At 38.8% G+C, this 24,602-nt stretch overlaps 1 protein-coding gene across 8 annotated transcripts in view; it reads left to right on the top strand.

Moving 5' to 3' along the window:
• LOC130519559 (protein diaphanous homolog 3-like) overlaps nucleotides 1-24,602 on the top strand; it is an 83,785-nt gene that overhangs the window by 40,462 nt on the left and 18,721 nt on the right. For 6 of the 8 annotated variants that reach the window (XM_057023121.1, XM_057023104.1, XM_057023130.1 and 3 more), the window contains 5 exons: nucleotides 2,022-2,146; nucleotides 3,585-3,749; nucleotides 6,135-6,270; nucleotides 13,307-13,402; nucleotides 13,686-13,748. In XM_057023121.1, the coding sequence (XP_056879101.1) occupies nucleotides 2,022-2,146; nucleotides 3,585-3,749; nucleotides 6,135-6,270; nucleotides 13,307-13,402; nucleotides 13,686-13,748 (585 nt within the window). The remainder of the gene's footprint in view (nucleotides 1-2,021; nucleotides 2,147-3,584; nucleotides 3,750-6,134; nucleotides 6,271-13,306; nucleotides 13,403-13,685; nucleotides 13,749-24,602) is intronic. The other 2 variants (XM_057023142.1, XM_057023141.1) reach the window with 1 other exon arrangement.

The following is a 24,602-nucleotide window of genomic DNA, read 5'->3' on the forward strand; positions in this document are numbered from 1 at the left end:
CCTGGTCCTAAAAGCACACCACTCTCCAAAACCTTACCACGCATCTACAAAATTTTATCCGGCTTGAGGACACACGACATTCGAAATACTGCATCTTAGGGTTTGTTTGTTTTTTCATCACTCAGGAGTGCACAACACTGTTGTTTTTCTATTCTATTTCCTGTGTGTCTGAGCATAAAATGAGCAATGAAAGTTAGAGCAAATACAGGCCATTCTGTAACTTACGCACCGACCCTTGTGCTTTTGTTCATTCTCAATGCTTAGAGCATTGGTTGTGTGCACCAGGAGCTCTTGTTCCCAGCTAACACAATCAATCAGCCTGCTGCACTTGTCTTTCAGGCTTTGGCCTCATGGGGCATATTATGATTTCCCCTCCAATTTCCATACAGCAACAAATCTATATACAGAGCCCTATTGGTTGTAGAGCCATTATGTACCGTATACACTCAATTGTTTGCTTTGCTCTGTCTCATTTATCGCACAGTATGTTGGGTGAGTAATAAAATTATGTTGTAAATGGAGGATTTGACCTCTGCAAATTCTTCAATTACTATTCATATAAAACATCCTATGTGTTCTCGACTCCTCTGGACCAGAGGGCCGGTCACACCTCACCATTAATAAAACCATTTATGGTCAACACACATAGCAAAGAGCCGAGCACAGCTCAGAATATACATAAGCGACCTTATGTCACCCACGTGTTTTCAAAGGGGGGAGGGAAATATCACATCAGTTAAAAGTCTGGATTTTAGTCGTAAACATCTATTCCTCTTTTTGTCACAGTCAATGCTTTAGCACAAGGCTTTAATTTTCTTTTTTCAATAAGGGACAGTCCATCCTCGCCTCACCTCACACATCTAATCCAGCTGATTCTATCGTACAAGGTCTCCAGAAAACAAATGACAAACTTTGAATGTATAAAGAGAAATATCTTTATTAGGTCACCAATTTTTATTGAAATAAGGGTTGAGAATGACCAAACCATCAGCGAAGGGGCCAAATAATCGTATTTATGTTTTGTCTTTTGCAACCTAACTAAATGCGGTGTTTTTTTGCTTATGTTGTGCATGTGTGTGATTTACAATATATTTTCATCAGAAAAATGAGACTCATGTAATTCAGTGAGAAGCTTAAGTGCATTGGCGTTCTCTCTTTTTCATTTTCTTAAGGCATGTGTAAGGATCAAGGGACATTTGAAAGTACTAAAATATAAGCAGCTTATGCCTTTTTGTCAAGCAGGGTCTAATCAGGGTAATTTAAGCCATATGATATATTCAGTGAGAAGCTTAAAGTGCCAGCCATGACCAACTTAGGAAACAGTTTCTCAGGGTTTCCCCTGCCCTCCACCCTGCTTGAGCCATTTACCTGTTGAGAGCGAAGACAAAGGATGTAGGGTCTACACTAGGGTGCAATATTTTTACTTTGAAAGCAACCGCATAATCTATAATGGCAGTTCTTAAAGTTTTCCCTGGCAGTGTTGCAGAGAACCATCTACACACTGCAAACACAAACCATCAAATCAGCCAATTACGTGTGTGTGTGTGTGTGTGTGTGTGTGTGTGTGTGTGTGTGTGTGTGTGTGTGTGTGTGTGTAAGCATCATAGGTTTATGTGTGCTTGCAAGGCTTTGTCTTGTTATGCAGTATATCAATTATCTTTTTATGACAAAAATGGTTAGGGGGGAGCCAATAATACAACAGTACCTTCTATGTCTTTTTCTTCTAATTATTGTTTACTCCCTTATGTTCCTTGCACAAGGTCAGCTTATAATAATGATGAGTTGAAAGTGAGATGGGTTTTCTTGTTTTTCCCATATCTTTTTATATTTATTTATATATCTTCTTAAGGTTTTCTTTGCTTCTTCAGAGCTTTCATACAACACACTTGATTTTACCTGCAATTAAGTTGTCTTTTTATGCCTGTTCTGTTGTATTTTCTCAAAACGTGGGTGTTTCTTTTGTGTACTTTTTACAAGATGTAGGTGCCATTTGGGTCTTGATGTACGTGAATGTGTTTCAGTGTCTGCAGAGAATCTGGAAAAAAGCCTCAGGCAGATGGAGAGGCAGCTGCAGCAGCTGGAGCGAGACCTTGAGACTTTTGCCTCCCCAGATGACCCAAACGACATGTTCCTCACGAAAATGGCTATATCCTTTACACATGCATGCATGCATGCATTTGGTTGCAAGTCTGAGGGAGAGTTCTCTTGGGGTACTGTGGGGATGCAGAACTGAAAAAGAATGACAGGTATTTTCTTCCACCCTGGCAGAAGAAAAAGACCCCATGTCAAGTCCCTTTTAAATCAGCACATGGTCAGTTTTAGTTCTTCTCTTTAGTGTTTTAATCAACAGCTCTTGGAATCTTTCCAGGTAAGTAATCCGAGCTGTGTTGTAACTCGGGGTGATTGGACAGTTCCTCCAGATGTGGCTGTCAAAGTTCCTGAGAGAGGTGCTGATTTTTAAGATGAGGCTAGTGTGATATTCGGTTTTTTTATATTTGTTTATTCGGAAGAAATTTCATAAGGAATTGTCTGTTATTTTGGAGAAAAAGACAGATGACAGATGCAGTTTAACCTTTAAAGTTACTCAGAGGAACCAAGAAAATTTGTCAGATTTCCCTTTGGAGAGCAACTTTAAAAAAGACGGTTGGAGACAGAATTGGGATGAAGCCCCTTTTTTTTGCTTCTCAATATAATTATTCTAAGATCAAGCGAATTTAAGTTGTAGACATTAATTTCAAAATGTGAAGATAAATTAAGCAAAAAAAAACTTATTAACTGTCTTGGTTCCTTTTATTTACACCTACATTTGCTTAAGACCCACTTGTCAGCAATCTTAAACCTTGGCGAACCTCTCAGATGGTTCTTAGAGGTGCACTTGACAAGCGTGTCTCAGATCAGGTGTGTCAGCTTATGCAAACCTCATATTTAGCTTCATCGTTTGATCAGTACCCTCAATACTATAATATGAAATTCAAGGTAGTGTGCTGTTTCATGAGCATTTCAGCTCTGAAAGAGCTAAACAGAGGGAGGTGGCAGATTTGAACAACAAACTCAGAAGCAGAAGGAGAGAATGATGGTACACATATGAATTATGCCCTTTTGTCTTTGCATAATGAAGTCAGATATCTTGAACCATATGATGTTTGACAGAGTAAACGTTTAACCCCTCAATTCAGCTTTGAAAAATGTTTGTTGTTGAGTCAGACTTTCGGCAGCACCTATTGACCAGAATTTACCCAGCCAGGAAGCAAGCCGCCATGCAGGTCATGGCTAAAGTGGGCTGTACGGTTAGCACTGATTAAACTGATTGTTTGCATTCCAACATAATTGGTAATAATAAAACATGGTAATAATAAGTGCACCAACCACAAATGGCCACTGTCAATTTACAGGACTATAAACAGAGCCAGACCCAACACGTTTTCTAATTGACAAGCTTGTTTTCTGTTTAATGTCATCACAGGATGTTTGTGGATGCCTCCTGATATGGTTTAGATATATTTTTACTACTGCCACACTTAAGGAAAGTGCTACGCTTTCAGTGACGACATCATATCTGTTACCATCGTTAACCACAAAACTACAGCTTTAGCAATATCGCACGGGAGCAGTATGGCAAACTGAAGATAATGCACAGCAACATGGAGACTCTTTACCAGAATTTGCTGGAATACTTTGCCATTGATCCCAAGAAGACCTCTGTGGAGGAGCTGTTCACGGATCTCAGTAACTTCCGCTGCATGTTTCTTGTGAGTACTTTGTCAAATCGTAGTGTAATGCTGATGTTCACATGTTGATTCTTGAGGTATCCTGACTCAAATTGTATATATTTTATTTTACAATTTGGAATCTGTATTTTTTTTTTAAATGACCAAAACAGGTATTTTGATATTTTGTTGTGAAAAATCATGTATATATTTTGTGTACAACCTGACATACCAAAACAGGAAATAGCTACCTAACCTCTCTACTTTACTTATTTAGTTTCCTATTTTTCCACAAATCAGCAAGCATAATTATATATAATATAATATATAATAATATTATTATATAATATCGTCACCGTACTAACCTTAAAATGCATTTGTTTCTAGGATTTGTTCAGCACTTTACATCCCAAATGTTCCATCATTCACCCCTTGTGGCTTTTGGAATAATACAAAGTAAAACATTGTGGGTACGAGATCCTGTCCCACCAGGATATTAATGTCATCGCTGAGCTCTGTGGCCTCATCAGTCGGACTCCATGAGCTATGTAGATATGCAGACTCGCTGTGTTTAATCGGCAGGATTAGTGGTGCAGGCCACTGGGTGTGACAGATAATGGTAGCTAATTAACCAGCTAAAATGCTTCCCTGCCCCCAACTTAGCATCTATCTCACACACAAATGGATTTTATGCCTCTTTGCTTTTTTCTAGAATGATGAGTTACCTTAAGAATTCCCTGCATTTCTAAGCAAGAACAATATTTGCATTCAGTTAGAGAATAGTCAAATTTTATTGTTACAAATTGCACTTATTTAATAGCGTTCCTATGTGCTTTATATGGAGATAAACATAGAATATATTTTTATCTTTCATGTCTGCTGTGCCGTTAATATCAAACAAACATTTTCATCCACTTTATGTGAGTAGCTGAGATTGATTGATTTATTCTACAGTATATATTTATATATATATATATATATATATATATATATATATATATATATTGCATATGATCCAAACTCCCAAGATGACTATCACTTTGCCTGTGGTAGGTCAGAGTTTAAGCTGCTTACACCCTCAGCAATTTGTTCATATGGTCACATCAAACAGACATCTTGGGAGAAGTCAAGGCAAGGCCAATGAACACAGGCATACAGTAAATCTCAGAACCATAACCTCACGGTCGAATCTGTGTCAGCGTTTACCCTGCTGTGTCAAGGCCCATGCTAATAGGTGTGTGCCTTCTCCAGACTACCGCCCGAAGCAGGCTGGGCCTTGAACTCTGTGCGCGTGCGCGTGTGCACACATATGTTTGCTGGCATCTGTCATTTTGTGTTTGTTCATGTGTGTATTTTTTTACACAGACAGCTGGTTAGCTTTTTTTCCCCACACACACAAAGATGTACACACACCGCTCAGTGCTCAGTCACCCGTAGGAAGGAGACCCAGGGCAAGGCCGCACATCTGACAGGAATCCAATTGAGCGTGTCTAATGGCGGACATCCAGGAGAGGAGGAGGGAGAGGCAGACCTGCAGTGATGAAGGAGAATGGAGGGCAATTTCTAGAGAGATATGGTTTTCCCCCCTCCTATTGGCTCTCTCTCAACTCAGCATTACAATAAAAAATGCTTTGTCTGGTCAAAAATGAAGAATTTTTATTTTTATTTTTTTAATGTTTTTAAAATAACGCTTGTTTTAGATCAAAAGAAGCAGGTGACCACTGTAGCTCACAACACATTGCATATACCAGCATGTAGTTTTGATTTGCGCTCTTTTCCTATATTTTTTAAGCACAGGTGTTTGAATAGGTTTACTTTCTTTTATATGGTGCTGCTCGCAGACAAATGTTGTGAAGTAATGAGTTAATGCTCATAATAGCTTTGCTGAGAAGTACAGGATTGTTTGCTTGGTTTTTTTCTTGTTAAGTTGTCCGTTTGGCTGCTCCTCATGGATTTATTTTACTTGCCATTTGCCAAGTGTTGTGTGATCAGTACCCAGCTTGTCGATGTAGCATGTTTTCTCTTCTCGATGTTTTCTCTAGCATGTAGCAAGGACATTTCTTAGTGGTAAATGTCCACTGGGACCTGTAGCCCACAGAAATCACACTACTATAATACTTTTCCAAAGGCAGTTGTCACCAAAACCAAGTGTGTGGTAGCTTCTACTTATTGAACTGTGGATATTAAAGACATTTCTATGGAATAGTAAAATTACTTGAAGAGCCGTGTGGTGTTAGTCCAGGATTAGAGGCTTCGTCTAACTTTAATGAGTCTTGATAAAGACGTCTGTTGGGCTTTCCAGTTGCATGTACGTTTGACATCCTGTGCTCTCGCGTAATTAACCCCACTTAGCAATCCATCGTGTTTTATCCTTTTCTTTTTTTTAATTCTTAGCCTCACACTCTTCCTCTCTTCCTTCACACACAGCAAGCAGTGAAGGAGAACCAAAAGCAAAAGGAATCAGAGGAGAAGGAGAGGAGAGCCCGAGTAGCAAAGGAAAAGGCAGAGCGAGAAAAACAGGAGAGGCAGCAGAAGAAGAGGAGGTTGCTGGAAGTGAACGCAGGTACACACCTCTCAATCTCCTTTGTTGATAAACTCTTATTTTTATACTCTCAAACAAAAGGTCACCTGCTGAACGCCTCTCATCACAGGGTAACCGATTATTCTCACTTATTAAATTAACAAATTACATACAGTGGGACCTCTACTTACAAACGTCTCTACATGCGGAATTTTCAGTTTACGAAACGTCTCAACGGGAAAATATTTCCTCTTGTTATGAAAGAAATTTCAGGATAGGAAAGGAACAAATATGCTACCGCTGCTATTTGCAGCTCGCGGAGTTTAGCGAACGCGAACATGCTTGTAGCTGCTCTGCCATTGGCTATCGCCTAGCATCTTCCTGTCATCCCATTGGCTAGGAGGCACGTCAATCTGTACATTTTGTGTGTATCCCAGCGTCGCCTTTGTTTAACTTTTATTTATTGTGGGTGTTCGTATGTTTGTCTATTAGATGGCGGTGTTACCACAAGTGTTAACGTTCGTTGCTAGTAATGACGGCTAATGTAATATTAGCCTGTAATAAAGTTCATTTTGTTCCTGGAGAAGCCTTGCACTGAATTCCTACATTTATTGTGCGATAATCTAATTGTAACATGTATTTGTTACTTGTTTTGATGCATTTTTATGATTTATAAAAAAAATATGTCCGGATTTTTGGGGGCTTGGAACGGATTAGGGCATTTACATGGAAAACGCGTCTCTACTTGCGTAATTTTCAGGTTACGAAACAACTTCCGGAACCAATTAATTTCGTAAGTAGAGGTCCCGCTGTATTTGTTTTATTTATTGTCTCGTTATATTAAACAGGGAATTAACACAGAATAGATTTATGCTGTACCAATTCTTAAAATTAATTATTTCATTTACTTTTCACGTTTTAGATTACAGATTTCAGCTTTGTAATTCAGTGGTGATTTTGCAAATGTTTGCATATTGATCACATCGTAGACATACTCCTTGACTATTCAGGTGAGTAGAGCAATAGGTCCACTCAGTACAGCGGTCCTCGGGGTTACACGATATTGCTACAAAACACTTAAACAGGATAGATGATTGCCAGAATGACCTTTCACCCAGGAGGGCAGGCTGAAGCGCTCCCTCTTCCACAGTTCTGCCACTCAATTACTCATCTCTTAAGTATAGTGGTTTACCAAGGCCTCAAAAGGGTGATCGTTACAGTGTCCAGGATTTTTCTATAGATATTAAACATACTTTAAACCATGGCTTTCCTGTAAGATATGCTGTTTTTTAATTCATTTATGAAGTGTTATGCTAAATAAATTAAAAACATATGGTACATGCAGTGTACAGTATATTATCACAAACACACACTTTTGTGCTTATTTGCCTATATTTGGAGCACCGCTGTAGCTGGAAAATTGTTAAATAATGAAGCCTCCAGGCCGACTTTCAAAGCCAAAGCTGGCAGACCAGGCCAGCTCAGCATCAGCATCAACAGGGCGCAACCTTAAAGTCTAGAAACCCCTTTTTTCTTTTATCACATTTATTGATTTTTGTCAGTGAATCTCCCAGTAGTTCCCATTTTCCGTCTAGCCCCAGACTTTTTATCATCCCGCATTGTGTAAACTGAAAGGATCGTGCCCCAATCGAATTTAATGGAAAATATTTAAATTTATTCTTCCTTTAAATAAAAAGTATTTTTATCATTTCTTTTTTAGTCTCATGATGCTAAAGATGATACTTCACGATACATTTTAAGAAACATCGTGAATGACATTGTTAACTGTGGTTTGTTATAGCAAAAGCAAGACAGAACACAGTGTTGGACCTACAACCTCAAGCCCTTACTGTTGTTCCTAATGCACAAAACAAACAAACAAACAAGTGGTTGCGTCTTGACTGGAAAGAAAATGTCCACTTCCAAGATGCCAAAGTGCAAAAAGTGAAAACACTTCAAATCAAAAGTGTCTTATAAGCTATTATATAGTGTTTGTTGGAAGGTGAGTGTCTCTTGAGGAGCTTCAGATTGGAAAAGGTGTGTGTTCATTTGGATGTGCTAACTTTTTTCTTGGGAAAGTAGTTCAAATGTTTAAAAAACAAAACAAAAAATGAAGTAGACCAAAATTTGTCAAAGGCTTATACAAGTATGCCTAGAGCTTGAAAGTTATTTTGAAATGCTTAAAATTAAGATGATGCTAAAGGCAGTGAAAAGACGGGATGTTTCTGGCAATGTCTGACATATACAGGCCTACAAACACACACAGCGTTCACATAGATGCTCGGGATGGAGATTTGGCAGAAGAAGATCTGCTGTCAACCCAGGACAGGATTTATTCTCTCACTCTGCCTCTGCCTCTTCTTCTGCCTGCCTTTCTGCCTATTTATTAACTAAAGAGCTTTCTCTTTCTTTGTCATGGTGGATATCACTCAATGGTGATTTTCCGTGTAATCATCTGACTCTCCATCAATTCTCGAAAAAGCCTCAGAGAGCTTGTATGTCTATATTGCACTCACATAATGCAAGGGCAGAGTGACGTAAAACAGAAGGGACGATTGTTGTTGTGTGGCAGGAGCAGGTATCGGCATGTAGCGTGGCTCTGGCGCAGCGTGGTTCTTTTAGTCATCACATGTGAATCCATCTCTTTTTCGCACCCTCTTCCGTAGTTCCAACCTGCCGCAGATTCAGATTCTGCCTGTTCTATAAACTGCATCCTGGTTTCATCATCCAGGCTGTGAGTTTTGGCAGTCACAGTGAGCAGGAGCATCAATTTTCCCGCATTTGCATGGAATCCTATGGAGATTGAACTTCAGATGGAACAGATTTTTTTATTTTTTTATGTTCCCCTCTCTAGCTGTGCTCGTGGTTGACACATCTGTTGCATTAACTCCCAGGGTAGACCAGAAGCAGGGATGTTTGTGGAGCAACAAATTGCACATCAGAGCTTTATTTAACATTTCCTACATGGCTACACGCCATGAGCTATTATGATTTCATGTAAAAGAACAGCTTGCTATGTAATATACACAAAGATGCATCAAACAATAAAGACGGAGAGAAACATGCAAGTCACAGCATTTCAATGCTACTTTATAAGCTATTACAGTTGAGCTTGTTAGACCTTGGCGTGTGACAGAGGCCCGATCTCTTGCGCTGTTCAGGATAACAGCTGACTATCCATTGATGTAATTTCCTTTGAATGCTGGTCAGTGAAATGGTAGTCATAAAAACCAATAGGTTTCAGTCTAATGAAGCCAGTTCAAGTCGCCTCTCATTGCCGCGGTAACCGCTGCAGGGCCAACACGTAAGCTATGTTCAAGATGAGAGATATGCATGCATGACAAGACCACCTGCTGATCAGTTGCTGTACTGGACACTTCATCAAAGATTGACCAGCTCATGTGCAGAAATCTTATAACAGGCCCTTCTGTTCCACTTCATTTAAATTCCTTTAGTCTTGAAAAGTGGAACTAATCAAAGAGCTATAACATTGCAGCAGAAGGTACAAGGTCTAAAAATGTAAATAAGGGCCCCACTGTCCCACTCAGCTTTAGCTCCACATTTTCAGGATCACTAATGATTTGCCTTATCTCCCCTTCTCCTCCATCTTTACCTGGCCATCCCTCAGCAGGACGGTGTCCCCACATTAGCGTGGTCCTGCTCAAGGTTTTCTTCCTGATAAAATGAAGCTTTTCACACCGCAGTGGCTTGTTCTGGGGTCAGACTCTGGGCTTTAATTGGTACAGATTATATATAACTAAAGTTGTATTGAACTGAATTGAATAATTATGCATAAGTCATTTTAATACACTAGTGCCACATATGGTCTAGTATGTAATTACATTGGTAGAACTTTTTTGTTTTATACCCTACCAGAGGGATTATGGTTCAAGTCCCAATTTTGGACCAAAAAAAAATTGGAAAATGACCTTGTGCTAGCAGCCGAATCCCATAAACGCTCATAGTGAGTTTGCATCTTACCCACCCTAACACTTCTGCCTCAGTGACTGCATGTGCGCGTGGTCTTTGTGTGTTCATATTTAATAGCGTTTCTGTACTAAACACAGACATGAAATAGAAATTTCCGTTTTCTAGAAATAAATAGCAGCTAAAAGGTTTCAAAACTTTCAGTGTTCATTTTAGCTGCCACATTTTAACTTTTGCAATTGTGCAACCACAGTGTCTTCTATAGCATCTTCCATTTCCATTGGCTCAAGCCATGTATCCATGGAGATCAATTCAAGAGAAGGAGCTGATCATTAGACGGGGGAAAAAACAGAGGCAGAACCAAAGTACTTTAATCGAATATTAGACTGGTGGTACAGATCTGTCATCAATCCATATTCCTTTCCATAGACAGTGCATTCTAAGCACCCTGTGAAGCAATCAAGACTGATCCCAGAACTGTGTCATAATTTTAAGGTGTAAGTGCAGCCATTCAATGGTCCACCATTAAATAAATACTTAAAATGAATTGTTTAATGCAGTCAAAAAGCATAACTGATTATTTACTGTTATTTGAAGCAAAATGATGAGTGTTGTACTTTGTTAAGTAAAATGCTGAGATTAGCATGGGTAGAATAAAAGTTGGTGACAAGGAGCACCTTGAGAAAATATAAACCTTCAACCTGAATAGATTTAGGTACAGGGTAATTTAACTTTCACTATTCGACAGAAGGGTGACCAGTAATCTTGTCAAAATTAACCTTTCTTTTTAAACACCTCCACATTTTTTTATGCCTTGACACATACAATAGGCACTTAAAAGCACATTTAATTTGGCTTTACAGGTGAAGTAGTTTGGATTTTTTCCCAGTAAAGTGTAGAACATGTTAAACTTTCATGTTATCCTCAAAGCGGCATCATTAAGGCACAAACTAGCAGATTAGGCAGCTATGAAGATCAGCACAATGTGCACCAAGCATTGTTTGTTTGGAATAGAAAAAGTCACGGTGGTCTGACTCATTAAGTCCACCATTGAATTAGCGCTTTGTTTTGCTGGTCTTATTAATTGATTGCCTTGGTGCATCATTCCCTTTGCTACATTTGACAAGCTGAATGACTATTCCAGACCCATTTCCCAGCCACTAATGTGGCTAATATTTCCCTGCCATGCACCTTCTTCTGTATTATTATGTGTGTGACATCTCTGTGATCACCTGCTCTTTCCAAGTTTGTAAGTACGTGGGTGGGAGTTTATAAATATATGTTATAAAATTTCTAGCTGTCTTAAAGCCTCTCTTGTCTATGTTCTTTAAAGCATTTTTTTGTGGGTTTGTTTGATTTGCTGCAGATTGATGTATAAAATTGGACTGTGTTTTCTTCGAAAGATTCCTGAGGCAGGAGATCTGAAAGGGATTTTATTTTTTTCCCTTCTTGCTTCCTTGCTTGCCGAGGCTTACAGAATTGATTTGTGGTTTGTTTTTGTTTGTTTGTTTGTTTGTTTGCTGCAGTTAAATAAAGTGCTACACATGGATGCACGTATTGCATATTGGGTCTTTAAGCAGATTTTTTTTTTTTTTTGTCGTATCTATATTTTGGGTTCTATCTCTGAGGGTAGTGAAAGGAAGCACGTTTGCATCTATGATTAATTACCACAAGTCATGGCAAATTTGGGCATCTATGAACACTGGTTTTGCTCAAATTGCATACCTCTGTGCTCTCTGTAATGATGAAGAACGGGCAACCTGCCAGCCAGAAAGGAAATGCTACTGTTGCAAATAAAAAGCACCAAAAAAATGACAGTCAAAAACAGATAGGTCCGCTATGAGTGCATGTGGTTGGAGTTGCACCTTAGCAAAGCAACAGACTGCATTTTAACTGAGTAGGATGTAGCACAATGATTTTTGGGATATTCAAATATTCTGATTTATGATATATGATTTCTTTTTTTCATATTTGCACCTTGTTGTTTGATGCACGCCTGTCTGTCATCTTCTGCTTGATTTTTATGACGTTAGTTAGCAGTTTGGGCCCTTTCTGTATTTAATACCCATAGATTACTTTGAAAAATGGTTATAATATATAAATCCTTACATTTAATATGCCATTTGTAATGCACATTCATACTTCTATGACTCAAATAAATCACATTTATATGGCATCACATGCTGCTCCAGTACAGTACCTTCTGAATTTGAAAGGATATTGTGCTAATCCAATGATAGTGTAGCATACAACATACTCCATCCATCATCTCTTCAAACAGAAAAATGCATTCCTTTAAAAGCAACAAAAGCTTGTTGCTACTTCCTTAGAAAGAGTTGCAGTGTATTCAATGTACCAAACTTTGTTTGAGTAAGTAAAAGCATACTAAACCTTTCTAAACACATTTGCATGTCAAAGCCAGTATCACTTTCCTTTTGTCACTGTCTCTTAGACATTCATCCTTCTGCCCGCTCTATCTATTTCCCTTCTGTTTCTCTGGAGGCTGTTGTAGGTATAAATCACTACCCTAGTCCATCATTCTGCTTTCGATTTCAGGGCTAGCTTTTTGGCTGTGCCAACACAAGGCATGTTTTATCTGTCACCTGTCAGTTTGCATGTTTTTAAACACCACATTTTACAATTACCATCCCTTTTCTTTATTTTAATTTCATTGGCAATATGTGTGAAGAGCAAAAATATCCAGATAATTAATTCAAGGGCCTTCTGAGAGTTTAATAATTAGTGCATTGTTTGTATCCATTTGAATAAACATGAATGTATAAACAAAATGTATTTTACAATGATCAGGGAATGACACATTAAAAGAAAAATAGGAAAAAAATAGTGCACATCTGCTGCAAACCCAGCTCGGGCGAAATATATTACAGCTACTCTCATTATACCTTATGAGTGAGTTTGACTGCATAGCCTATATGCATGATAATTTCAGATATCTATCAGTCAACAATAATAGTTTTATTCTACTGAGAAAATATATGTAAACTGGAAACTCCCAATGAAAATCTTGCTCCTTATATACTGTAATCTAGATTTGTTTCAGCCCATATGATCATCACTTCTTTAACAATGCCTTTCTTCCATTTTACCAAAGCTTCTTTTTTTCTACTCATTATTTATTATTTGTTTTCAGAAAATGATGAGACGGGCGTGATGGATAGCTTGCTCGAAGCCCTCCAGTCAGGAGCAGCTTTCAGAGAGCGCAGGAAGAGAGCACCGAGACCCAGAGGTGAGTCCTGTACTAACTCCCTTTTAGTTGTAGAGGCAAGTATGTCTGTCTAGAGAGCAACTGACAGTATTTCTACAGAAGCCGATTTAAAAAAGATAATTACATTAAATTAGCCCTCTCTATTTGCAGCTACATACTGACTCACCAAAAATACCATTTGTTTGGAAAATAACATTTTTTAAACACTACCAATCAATTGGAGGTTTGTTCTACGGCCCCTGAGCGCAGCATTTCCCGGTAAACGCTGTACGTTAGGTGTAACTTCAGTGTAACTTCCTTCCAGATAACCTGCAGCAGATGATCAGTCCAGGCTCATTCCGCCAGGTTCTCAGGCCTATTAACCATGGTAAAGAAAAGCATGCTCAGCTCTGTTTGTTCATTTTAAAGTCTTCTCTTATGCAGTAAATTGGAATCAGCCTGAAGTCTTTCTTAGTAAACGCATCACTTTACGAATCAATGTGCTTTCTTTTCTCTCCGCTGACATTTTCTGCCATCGCTTTTATGTCTTTGTGTAACTCTTTTGAAAGAGTGACTGGGCCAGCAGTCTCAGGTGCAACATTTTAATAAGAGAAGCCTTTGAAGGCAGCATATCCACTCTGGTGGTTCTGTTTTTCTGCATTGTTTACCAACCAATCAACCACTGGGCTGAACGGGATCAGCCCATTATATATTTAGAGGTTATTCATTATCTTTGCCTTCAAAGCGTTTTGACTCGAGAGGTATGTTTCAGGTTTTCATCAATCAGCGATACTGGTGTTGTAGCACTTTACTAATTGTGTGTAGAATGAACACATTCTTGCAGCCTAAAATTCATTCTGCCGCTTGTGGAGGCATTATCTGTGAACCCAGAATAAATGCAGCCATACATTTCCATGGCGCAAACACTGCTTTGGGTAGAGCTGTTGATTTGCCGCAAGAAGGTCCTCTCTATTAATCAGAACTCGCCACCAGAAATGTAGGTTTAATATTTTATTCAAACCTCTCCTTCAACCAGCATTGGGGAAGAGAAATCCACTTTTGTTTCATCCGTTTGAGAACAATATCCAGATTAAAACCAATCCTGTCAAAGTCTAAGCTGTAAAAACACATCAAAGGCTTCATCTTAACAGGCCACATCATCAACCCCATACTGGCCTCCCTCCAGTGCCTGCGTGTCCATATTAACTTCACTGATCACTTTTAAAGCACATTTGGCTCTGGCTGCACAGTTATTTAGATGAGTTGTTAAGCCTGGACTCTCGGGTCATTCAAAAGTTGACATTGGAGACTACAGTTTACCGGGTTCTTTTGGCCGGGGCCTTTTGACTTTGGAAGAACCTGCCCAGGTTAGGCTGTCAATGTCAGGGATTATGAAATGCATCAGCTGTTTGTCAGGCACCCTCTTCCTCTAATGCCTCTTTTTTTTAAAAAGATGATGCTGAAAGAAAGAAATTATTGTTTTTAAAAGTTTAATCCAATGATCAGTGAGCCATAAGAAAGAAAATATGTGTAATTGTATCCTTAATGGATTGGGTACAGGTGTACATGAATGAAATTGCTCAGTCAATCCAATCCACCCACATCAATGGTGGGAATGTTGAAAGGCTATGTTCTGTTCTTATGTTACAGCTTATCTGAAATTAGATTCAAAAGGGACACGAGGGAATTAGCTATACATAGGTGGGTGGGAAGAGAGAGACTGAGGTAGTTGTGCCATGTGGAATGGAGAGGAATGGGCTGAGGAATAAAGATCAAGCCAGTAATGATGAAACTGCTGGATGACATTAGGGAAGAGCATGTTGGAGAGATGCTGTTGTTGTGAAAAGTCGGCTGGAGTATGAGCAGGTCTAAAGGGAACAAGTCAGAGCTGTTTTGTAATAACAGGGGATTATGGATTGAAAGAATTGCATTGTGTGAAGGAGCTGCTGCTTCAAGTCCATGTTGTGCAAAGACTGCATGTAGCCTTGTTCAGGTGAAAAGGGTAGCTGGCCCGGCCGCCCCATGCTCGGTTCTTCAGACACCGCCTTGTTGGCTAATAAAACTCTGCTTCTTCAGCCTGTCACTGCAGGCATCATTCTCACTGCCAGCCTCCCAAAGCAAACACAGCTAATTACTTTCCTATGCCCATCCCCAACGCAGCCTCTCAGCACCCATTCATCTTAATTTTCTCCCTCTCTTCCATCTGCCTCCTAAATAACACTCCTCCTCATTTCCCTGCAATTCCATATCCCCTCTGTCTTCTTCTATACTCTCATGGCCTGAGTGGTCCCAAATCATAATTGCCTGTTATTGGTATATTGTCTCCACTTCCCCTACCTCACTTCTTTCCAGTTCCCTTCCCTCCTACATACACACCGGTCCAAGTCATAATTGCCTGGGATTTAGGCACGGGTTTGAGAGAAGCCCAAAGGATGCTCTTAGTTTAGTTGGGAGGTGATAAAGTGCAGTCTTCAGCACAAGCACTTAAACATCTGCTTTCTCTTTCACACCGACCTACCACAGTCTCTTCCCACAGTGCTAAATATTACCCTTTAATAATCAATCTTAAGGGTGCAGCTGCAGTTCGGTGAAGCAGCAGAGAGAATTAAAAAAAATAAAAAATAGTATAATTACTAGTGAAGACACAAGATTTAAGTATTCAGTATAAACACATATGATAACAAGAATCAGTCACGCAAGAGAGGCTTGAATGCACAAGTTTGTTTTCATGGGATGAAATAAATGGCCAATAGTGTATGCACCTCTTCATCAAACACTAAAATGAGTGGATAGTTTGTTCAGCGCTATGACCCCTTATATTTAGTATGATTAAGAAACAGAAAACAGCCTTTCCTTCTTTCCACCCTTTCCCTTTGAGTTACAATCCTGGTCTGGGCAGAATGATAGATCAGTGGTGCTGAGCCACACAGTGCAACATACATAAAATCATCCGTTTGTGCTCTGAGCTCGCTGGTTTCCTGAGTACGTAATGTTACGGAATCTGCAGTTTTGGATGCTTGATTAGACATCTTGATCCCTGTGATTCCACACCAGGCTATTATGTCCTGTGGAAACTGTATTTATATTTCTGTATTGTCATTGTAGTCTCTGTTTTGTTAAAGCGGTCCAACTATTGTATCTGCATGCATGTTGTGTCTTTGGGCTCATGAATTGAACAGATGGTGCCAAAGGGTACCTTAATGACATAGTTAGCGTAATTAGGTTTAGCTTGTGCTGTGGGATTCTTAGAATACTAAATTTGGGATGTAGGGTGCAGAATGAAAAACGCTTGTTTGTTGTTTAACCTCAATTCAAGGTTTGCCAGGAGCAATTCTCATTTTCCTTGAAAATGCTCTGTTTTCACGCCTACATCTTGCATTATCATTTGTTGTGGGTGAACTTTAAGGCCTTGTCAAATATATTCCCCATCATATAAAACTGGATGAGAATATCAATTAGTTTACTCCCTTGGTGAAATAAAATTCTGTGTGTAATAGTGAAAGCACATACATGTAGACAGAGACACAAGTGTGGAGTTTCCATACTAAATAAGCTTTGATAATGACTTACACTTCTGGATGACTTCACTCTGCCCAGTACATCCCATGTCTTAAGCTTGTCATATATTCACTTCAGACTGGATCATAAGTAAGCTAGTCTGTAATAAAAGGCTCAAATCCTGAAATAATAGATGCTGTTCAACATGTCAAGCTAAGGTTAAACACTTCAGACAATAAACACTGGGTGAGGCAAAATTGGTTTAGGATCTTTATTCAGCTTTCCTGTCATGAGTAATGTTTTGATAGACATCCATGCATAAGACAGAAACCAAAAAATTAAAAAAAAAAAAATATTTTTGTGTACATTCACATTTTTATGATGTTTAAGGCTTGACTGTGTTCTCTTTTGTGGCTCCAGTCCATTTCTCATTTTCTCCCTATCATCTACTTCATGCTGTTCACTGATTGAGTCCAAACTCGTACATAGTATTCTAGTTAATAATGCAGTGAGAAATTTAATCATTTTCACTACTGCTTTGTGCTAATTAAATTTAACAGCAGCCTTATCACCCAACCACACACATCCCTGGTCCTCCCACATTTACCAGCACAAGCAGTCATATCACATCGCCTTCAGGAGGAAAAGCATGGCAGAGATTATTATAGGAACCTCTGTTTGTTATAGGAGGGGATATGTACAGTACCATGACAGCAATAAAAGGAGCTGCTTGATTTCTGTCTCTAATACTTTTAACGATTTTTGTATTCGCTGCAGAAAACATTACATTTTTATCATGTCATTAGAGATTTTATGTCTCTGCAGACTTTCTGGTTAAACGTTGACCAAATCTTTCCGGTTTGGTTTGTATTTGTTGTGTTGATCACCGATCAGCTGGGACGATGCAGAGCCAGCGAAGATAATTTGGACAACAGTGATGAGAGTGGGATTCTCTCCCAGGCACAGACCTGCTATGTGATTTTCTGACTTTAATTTTTAAGATCTAAGTTTAGTGTTGGGAGTTTTCACACTGTTGGTGTGGGAAGTCCAGCCCTGGGGCAGAACGGCCTGTCTGATGCCAGAATCACCCCCAAGGAGAGGAGTGTAGACTTTGCCAATCGGTCTTTATGCCACTCCTTTGCAGCCCTGCTCTAAATGATTTGCAAAGTAGTCTGCATTCAGTCCCATTCACACACACTAACGCAGGCCCTCAAAGGCTCTCCGAGTTGAGTCACAGGGCCGTGTATGTATGTCTGTCCTCTGGGCTGAAGAGCTTCATTAGTTTGGCTCTCGCTCTGATTAGCAACCCCCGGGGTTCAAATTAACAAACAACTGAACTCAAGTGAGTCTGTGAAGTTGAAGATCTGAACATACAGAACATGAACACTTCACATTGATATCATTTCCTTGCCAATCTGGAAATTTATGCTGATATACATTTAAAAGGCTTAGAAAGAGAGAAAGTGTGTATGTCTTCAGCTGATGATTTAGTTATTTATACATCACCTTCGTCAGTTCTTTATTTATATATGTGATATATAGAAAATGTGTCGATATCCATGAATTTATGCCCTGCTATCTGCTTAACGATAATCATATTTGGCATCTTAGCTTGACATCCAATGGAAACAAGATTTTGAGGCTCACTATTGACATTTAGGGTCTGTCCATCATTGTTTATGAAGCTGGCTAGTCTAAGACATTTTGGTTACAAGCGATATTAATTACTTCTAATTAATCACATTACAGCCCAACAGGAATAAACAATGTGGGAAATCTTGACCCAAAAAACAACATAAAAATGATTGGCAGAATGGTATGAATAAATGAGGGATTTACACACTAATCTTTGGGAAACTAAATCATGGAATAATTGGTCATTAAAAAACTAAATGGTAAACATTATAGCCATACTCGGCAGAGTTGATTATTGTTTTTGTTTCTAGGCTTTGGCTTTTGTGGATTGTCTTGATTTGTACACAAACCTGATTATTTTTCTTAATGGGAAGGTAATTAGCTCGTGGGCTAGTTTGAATAGTAATTATGATGGCAGGCAAAGAGGAAAGAGGCAGTTTAAATGTACTTTAGAGAGAGGTCTGCTTTCCCATACAAGTGTGTGTGTGTGTGTGTACGTGTGTGTCTGTGTATATATATGTGTGACATGGAAAAACAATTGTTTGCATTATATGTTTGAAAGAGTTGACCTCACATCTATCACACAGCTAAACTAAACTACTTTTTTGCATCTTCATTGTCATATTCTGTCACCTGAGGAGTGATGGTGGTGCCGGAATGTTGGGATGATGAAGATTGATTTCATGACTGGGTTGCTTTCTCACACATACACACAGAGCATCGGGTGGTTTCATTTAGATGAAAACTACCGGTATTAGTATAGTAGCAACATCTACCCCCATTCCCCATCTAACCATTACTTGTTCATTAATTAGAAGTTGTTTTCTTTTAATTACATCCAACACCATCTACCATGAACTGCACGGTGATCATCATATGACATGAACCTCAAGGTGATTAGCTATTGTTTTGTAATGGCTTGTTTGTTGTCCAGTACAATAAATCACTAGCAAAAAAAGGAAATTAATTTATTTTTGAATTGGTTGGCCTTATTGATCAAATAAATGATGTCCCAACCCATGAATGCTAGTTAGGGACACTTTTGAGGCTCATCGGGCTGGGAAACATGTGAAAACCTGTCCACACATCCATTTAGTTTCTCCACAGTGCTTAATTATTCCATTTGTCGGTAGAAAATGTATATCTAAATGCATTTTTCACTTTGTTTTGTCGCCCATAGCCTTTAATCCAATTTGTTTGTTACATTTGCTCGTGAAAATCAAGCACTTTAAAATGCTTTTCAATCAAATAAGCTAATGACTTCGTAAATCAGCATCACTCTGCACAAGACATTCAACCAATGAAAAAAGAATAGTTTTTTGACTATGATCATGTCGTTCAAACACACACTTCAAGTATCACTTGAATAACATTTATTCTTGTTTTTGGTGCTTCACTTCTGAAAGTGTGACACTTGGCAGCCTACAGTGTGAGAGGGTTAATTCCAGGCTTCTTTACCTTTGGAGGATGAAAAAAGACATAAATCATCCAACAAGCCCTACAGTTAAATATGCCAGGCTGTGACAGTGAAAGGTGTTTTGGCTATAGCAGAAGGGATGAGATTTATCACGGTGGTGAATGATAATTCTGAAGCGTCTCTGTGCAGGCGAGACAGGCAGAACTAAAAGATGGGTCCATATTGTTTCATGAAACATGCAAAAAAATAGTCAGTAGGTGGACGTGAAAAATGGCCACATAAAGAGACTCAGGATAAATGAACTGGAGCTGTGTTTAAAATCCAGTAGGGAATGGGACTGGACTCAGCTGAAAATAGCGCAAAAAGGCCCCAGACTTGCTTTCTAATTGCCATAATCACTGGATTTCCAGCCTGTCCCGATACTATGTCATATTTCAAAGACATTTTACTTGAAAAGATGCGACTAAATGCATCTCTCTTTCATTTTATAATTATCTGTCTCAGGTGCTGGAGAGGCGAGAATGATGGGCACCGAAATAGCTCTGGCGCTCTGGAAAAATCTGTGATCTTGTCCTGGCAATGTAGTGGAATTAAATATTGAAACACTTAACATTAAAAGATGTAAAATGCTTCTCATGTGCAAATTCAACTTCACAAATTGACAGTTTACAGTGGCGCTGTCACTTTTTCCCTTTTTCAAAAAAAAAAAAGCTGTCTTCTGTTTTGTCCCAGTTCCCAAGACTATGATAGATTTGTACTTTATTGAAAGGGGTCAACATCAACTTTAGTAGACTTAAATGATCGACTTTGGAGAATCAAAGAGAGATAAACAAATATCAGCAAACAAGTTGTTAAAGACTGGCTCACCTCTCCCACATTGTGTTCCAATTTTAAAAGAGGGTTAGAGGATGTTTTGATGTGGAAGCTGAGAGTGAGGAAAAACAGAGCTAAAGACGCATTCTGACAGTTTGTACATCTGGTTTCATCCGTCTTGATGTGTCAGGGGAACTATTATCGCTGTGAACTTGGTAACATGTTTTTAACGCAGCGTAAACCTCATTTACGTCACATTGAATGAGCAGATTTTTTGTTCTCGTTTCACCAAAGACTCTTACAGTGCGAGTTATGGTTGGTTCTCAGCAGGCACAGCAAGGCAGAAAGTCAAAAACTGAAAGGCAGGCCTGATATATAACATCAATACACAAAATGAAAAGATAATGTCTTAATGTTTTTGTCACTCCCTGTGATCTTTTTCTCCACAGCTCTCTGCCTTTCTTGCTGTCAACTGATGAATTTGCCGATGATTTTTAATAAATGTAACTGGGTGATATAGCAGACTAGTGTGTTCGCCCTGTCAAAGCCAAGCAGAGCCCGAGGGAGGCAGTTATGAAAGCCCCTCTCTCCTCCATCTTGTCTGCAAAGTTGTTTCGATAGTTGCTTTTTCAAATAAGAAAAGGAAACACCAATATAATGCCAACAGTATAATAGTATGCTGGTATGTATGTGTGTGTGTGTGTGTGTGTGTGTGTGTGTGTGTGTGTGTGTGTGTAATCCTGAGATAATAAATAGTGTTTTGTTGTTTATTTTCTTTAAATAAATATAACCGAACTGGAACCAATAAGTAACACAAATCAGAACAGTGAGATTGAAAGAACACTCTGTGCTTGCCTTTTTTGATTTTAACAAACTCCTATTATTTTTTTATTATTATTCTTTTTCAATCTTGAACCAACAGTGTTGTCATGGAGATTGGACATTACAATGCCACAGAAACAGGTCAATACTTCTTTATTTATATAGCATCTGTCACAATCAAAATGTCTCTCAGTGCTTTATAGAAACCCACAGCCTGCCTCCCAAGAAGCAGCAGGGATAAGAAAAAAGTCCCTTTTAACCGCTAGAAACCTTGAGAAGGACCAGGCTCATTTGGGGCTGAGTGAAGAGGGCAGAGAATGGGGGAAATACAGATGGAGCAGACCTAGATCATACACACGTACATAGATGACCCTGAACATGATAATTAGTCTTGCTAGAAAAATGACTATAGCTACAGAATTACTCACTATAAGGATTCTCAAAGAGGAAGGTTTTAAGTTTAATCTTAAAACGAGAAGGGGAGTCAGCCTCCCATGCCTGGACAGGGAGCAGGGTCAATGCGCGGCCACCCATTTGCCTTTTAGTCATTCTGGGGATCACACGCAAAACAGAGCGGTTGATGAGGCGCTAGTAGCTCTTCCAGGTAGGATCTGGAGCTTGGCCTCTGAGGACCGTGTAGGTCAGAAGTATTTAGAGAAGACAGCACAGGAGACCTAGTTTATCAGCACCTCTCAGAACTTTAGCTGCAGTATTTTGCATCACCTAGAGGATTCTCAAAGATATTGTTTGGACGTCCTGATAACAATGGTCCAGCCTGCACATTACAGCTGCCTGGACAAGCTGGGTCAATATATCAACATTTTCAATATTAATCAATACTAATGCATCTTCCTATTTTCAGGAGAATAGAGTTCCTTATTGACGCCTCTCCTGTCTTGTTTTTGTTACATTCAAATAGACGTTTGGAACATCTATCCCTTTTTTTTCTCCAGTTGCATCGACTCTCCACAACAGTTCTGTATCAGAGTACTTTTTAACATATTCATTATAAACACTTATTTGCAGGCATTTGTCTTCGTTCTCATTATGTAATGTTGTGTTTCTCCCTCCAAACAGCCTTGAACCGGAGTTTGAGAGTAATTGAGCTGCGGTGATAATTTGAGAAATTTCCAAGAAGAGCCAACCTTAATTATCCGTCAGTCGCCAAACCTTTGACATTGCATTTGCATGCAATTAGCTTTATCTTCCCTCCTAACTCACACATAGTTGTTAGTTTATGATGTCTTGTTTCTTAATCACACATCTGTTTGAAAGGTCGTTACTTCGCAAACACAAATTAGTCAGTTTTGTCAGATAAAAGACGTGAGGGATTTTGTGTTATGCGACAAGACTACAGCTGCAAAGTACAACAGTGGCTTTCACTGCTAAATCCCGCGAGCTGAGAGGCTTTTAATTGTGCTAAATTTATGTTTTTGGAATACATTGATTGTGCAATAATCATAATCCCAGATAGTATTGAGACATTAGTGTTTATGTCAGTGCGCTAAAAACAATCTGCTCCTTTTCCCTGTGTGCCGTTTGTGCAGATTTGTTTAAGTGGGGACTCAGTCCCTTGTTAACTTTTATGATATGGAGTGTTGAGATCTATGGCAGACCAAGTGTTTTTTTCCGGCACTGGAGAGTTTCCAAGTGGTCCATTGTTCAGGTGTGATTCTTTGCTTTCTACAGCTCAATGTTTGTGAAAGAATATACACTTTATGTATAAAAATATTAACACAAATGTCTATTTTAAAAAAAAAAGAAAAAAAAAAAGGTGAGTCTTGTCTAATACACAATGACTTGAGAGAGGTTCTCCTTTTTCCATCACTACTCTTGTGAACACTTATGGCTCTGTTGAGGTGGATTATCTGTTCTGAGGCACTTTGCTGAGAGGATGCTGGGCCCAAGTACCTCTACCTTAACATCTTTTGAACAACCTTATTATCACAACTACTTACAGCAACTGAATTTAAACGTTGTCTGTAGTTGTTCTGCTTTCATGTTTGTAGTGACCATCTGAAGTACCGTCTTGTGTTGTGATTTGAGGATAATAGCTGATGAATAGATTTTCATGTATCCGCATCATAAAAATTATTTAGCCGACTTTATTTTTATGAAGTAGTGATGACCAATAACAATAAAATTGTTAATAAAAATGGCTGTAATTCTGATTACTATATATCTGAGGTCACATGTACAGCACTGTGTTGAATAAGGTTTGGCCCTGGTGACTTTAACCTCTCACGAGGGCTCATTAAAGGAGAAGAGAGACAGTGTGTGTCCAAAAAAAAACCTCACATACCATAGCATCTATCATGCATGAAAGAAGAAAGTATTCCAAAAGTAAAATTCTTGCTCGTTTCAAGCTCCGACTTGAAAAGCTTTGCTTTGCTTCCAAATTAAAATAGTTAAGCATCAAACTCTCCTTGCAATGCATCTGTTTTATTACAGTTAAGTGAGTGTACATCATTCCACTTTTCTGTCTGTAATACTTTTGTGTCTGTAAGAGAACTTTAGTTTTTGTTAGCAACTTTACAAGGTTAAACCTTCCACAACAATGCTTCCCTGGTTGACTAAAGGAGCCTGACGTAAGATTCTGGCTGTCAGTCTCCACAGGACTTCATTTTCAAACATCCTCCACAAAAACAGACAACGTTTACGTAAATGTTCTAAGTCAGAGTGGGAAAACAAGTATGCAAAGAGCAAGCTTGGATTGCAGTTATTTATTTTACATTTCATCATTTGATTTTCATGATGAGCGACAGCTTGTTAAAACTTTTTCTACCGTGTCATTGAGAAGATGATCACAAATGCCAAGGGCACTTTGTCAGAGGTATTATCATGTTTACATGAATGGAAAATATCCTGCATCTCTTAATGAAAAATGGATTAAATCTAGACCCATGGCAATCACTTTCACACTGTAAAGGTTACCACCTTTGTTTTTATCCTCAGTTAACTGATGCAATGCAAAGCAAATGTCTTATGTTGCATATTTTAATGAGGATATGCTTAAGATAATTCCCCTAAAACTGAAAATTCACTGATTAGGCACTC

This window comes from Takifugu flavidus, chromosome 2 (assembly GCF_003711565.1).
Source record: "Takifugu flavidus isolate HTHZ2018 chromosome 2, ASM371156v2, whole genome shotgun sequence".
Classification (NCBI taxonomy): Eukaryota; Metazoa; Chordata; class Actinopteri; order Tetraodontiformes; family Tetraodontidae; genus Takifugu; species Takifugu flavidus.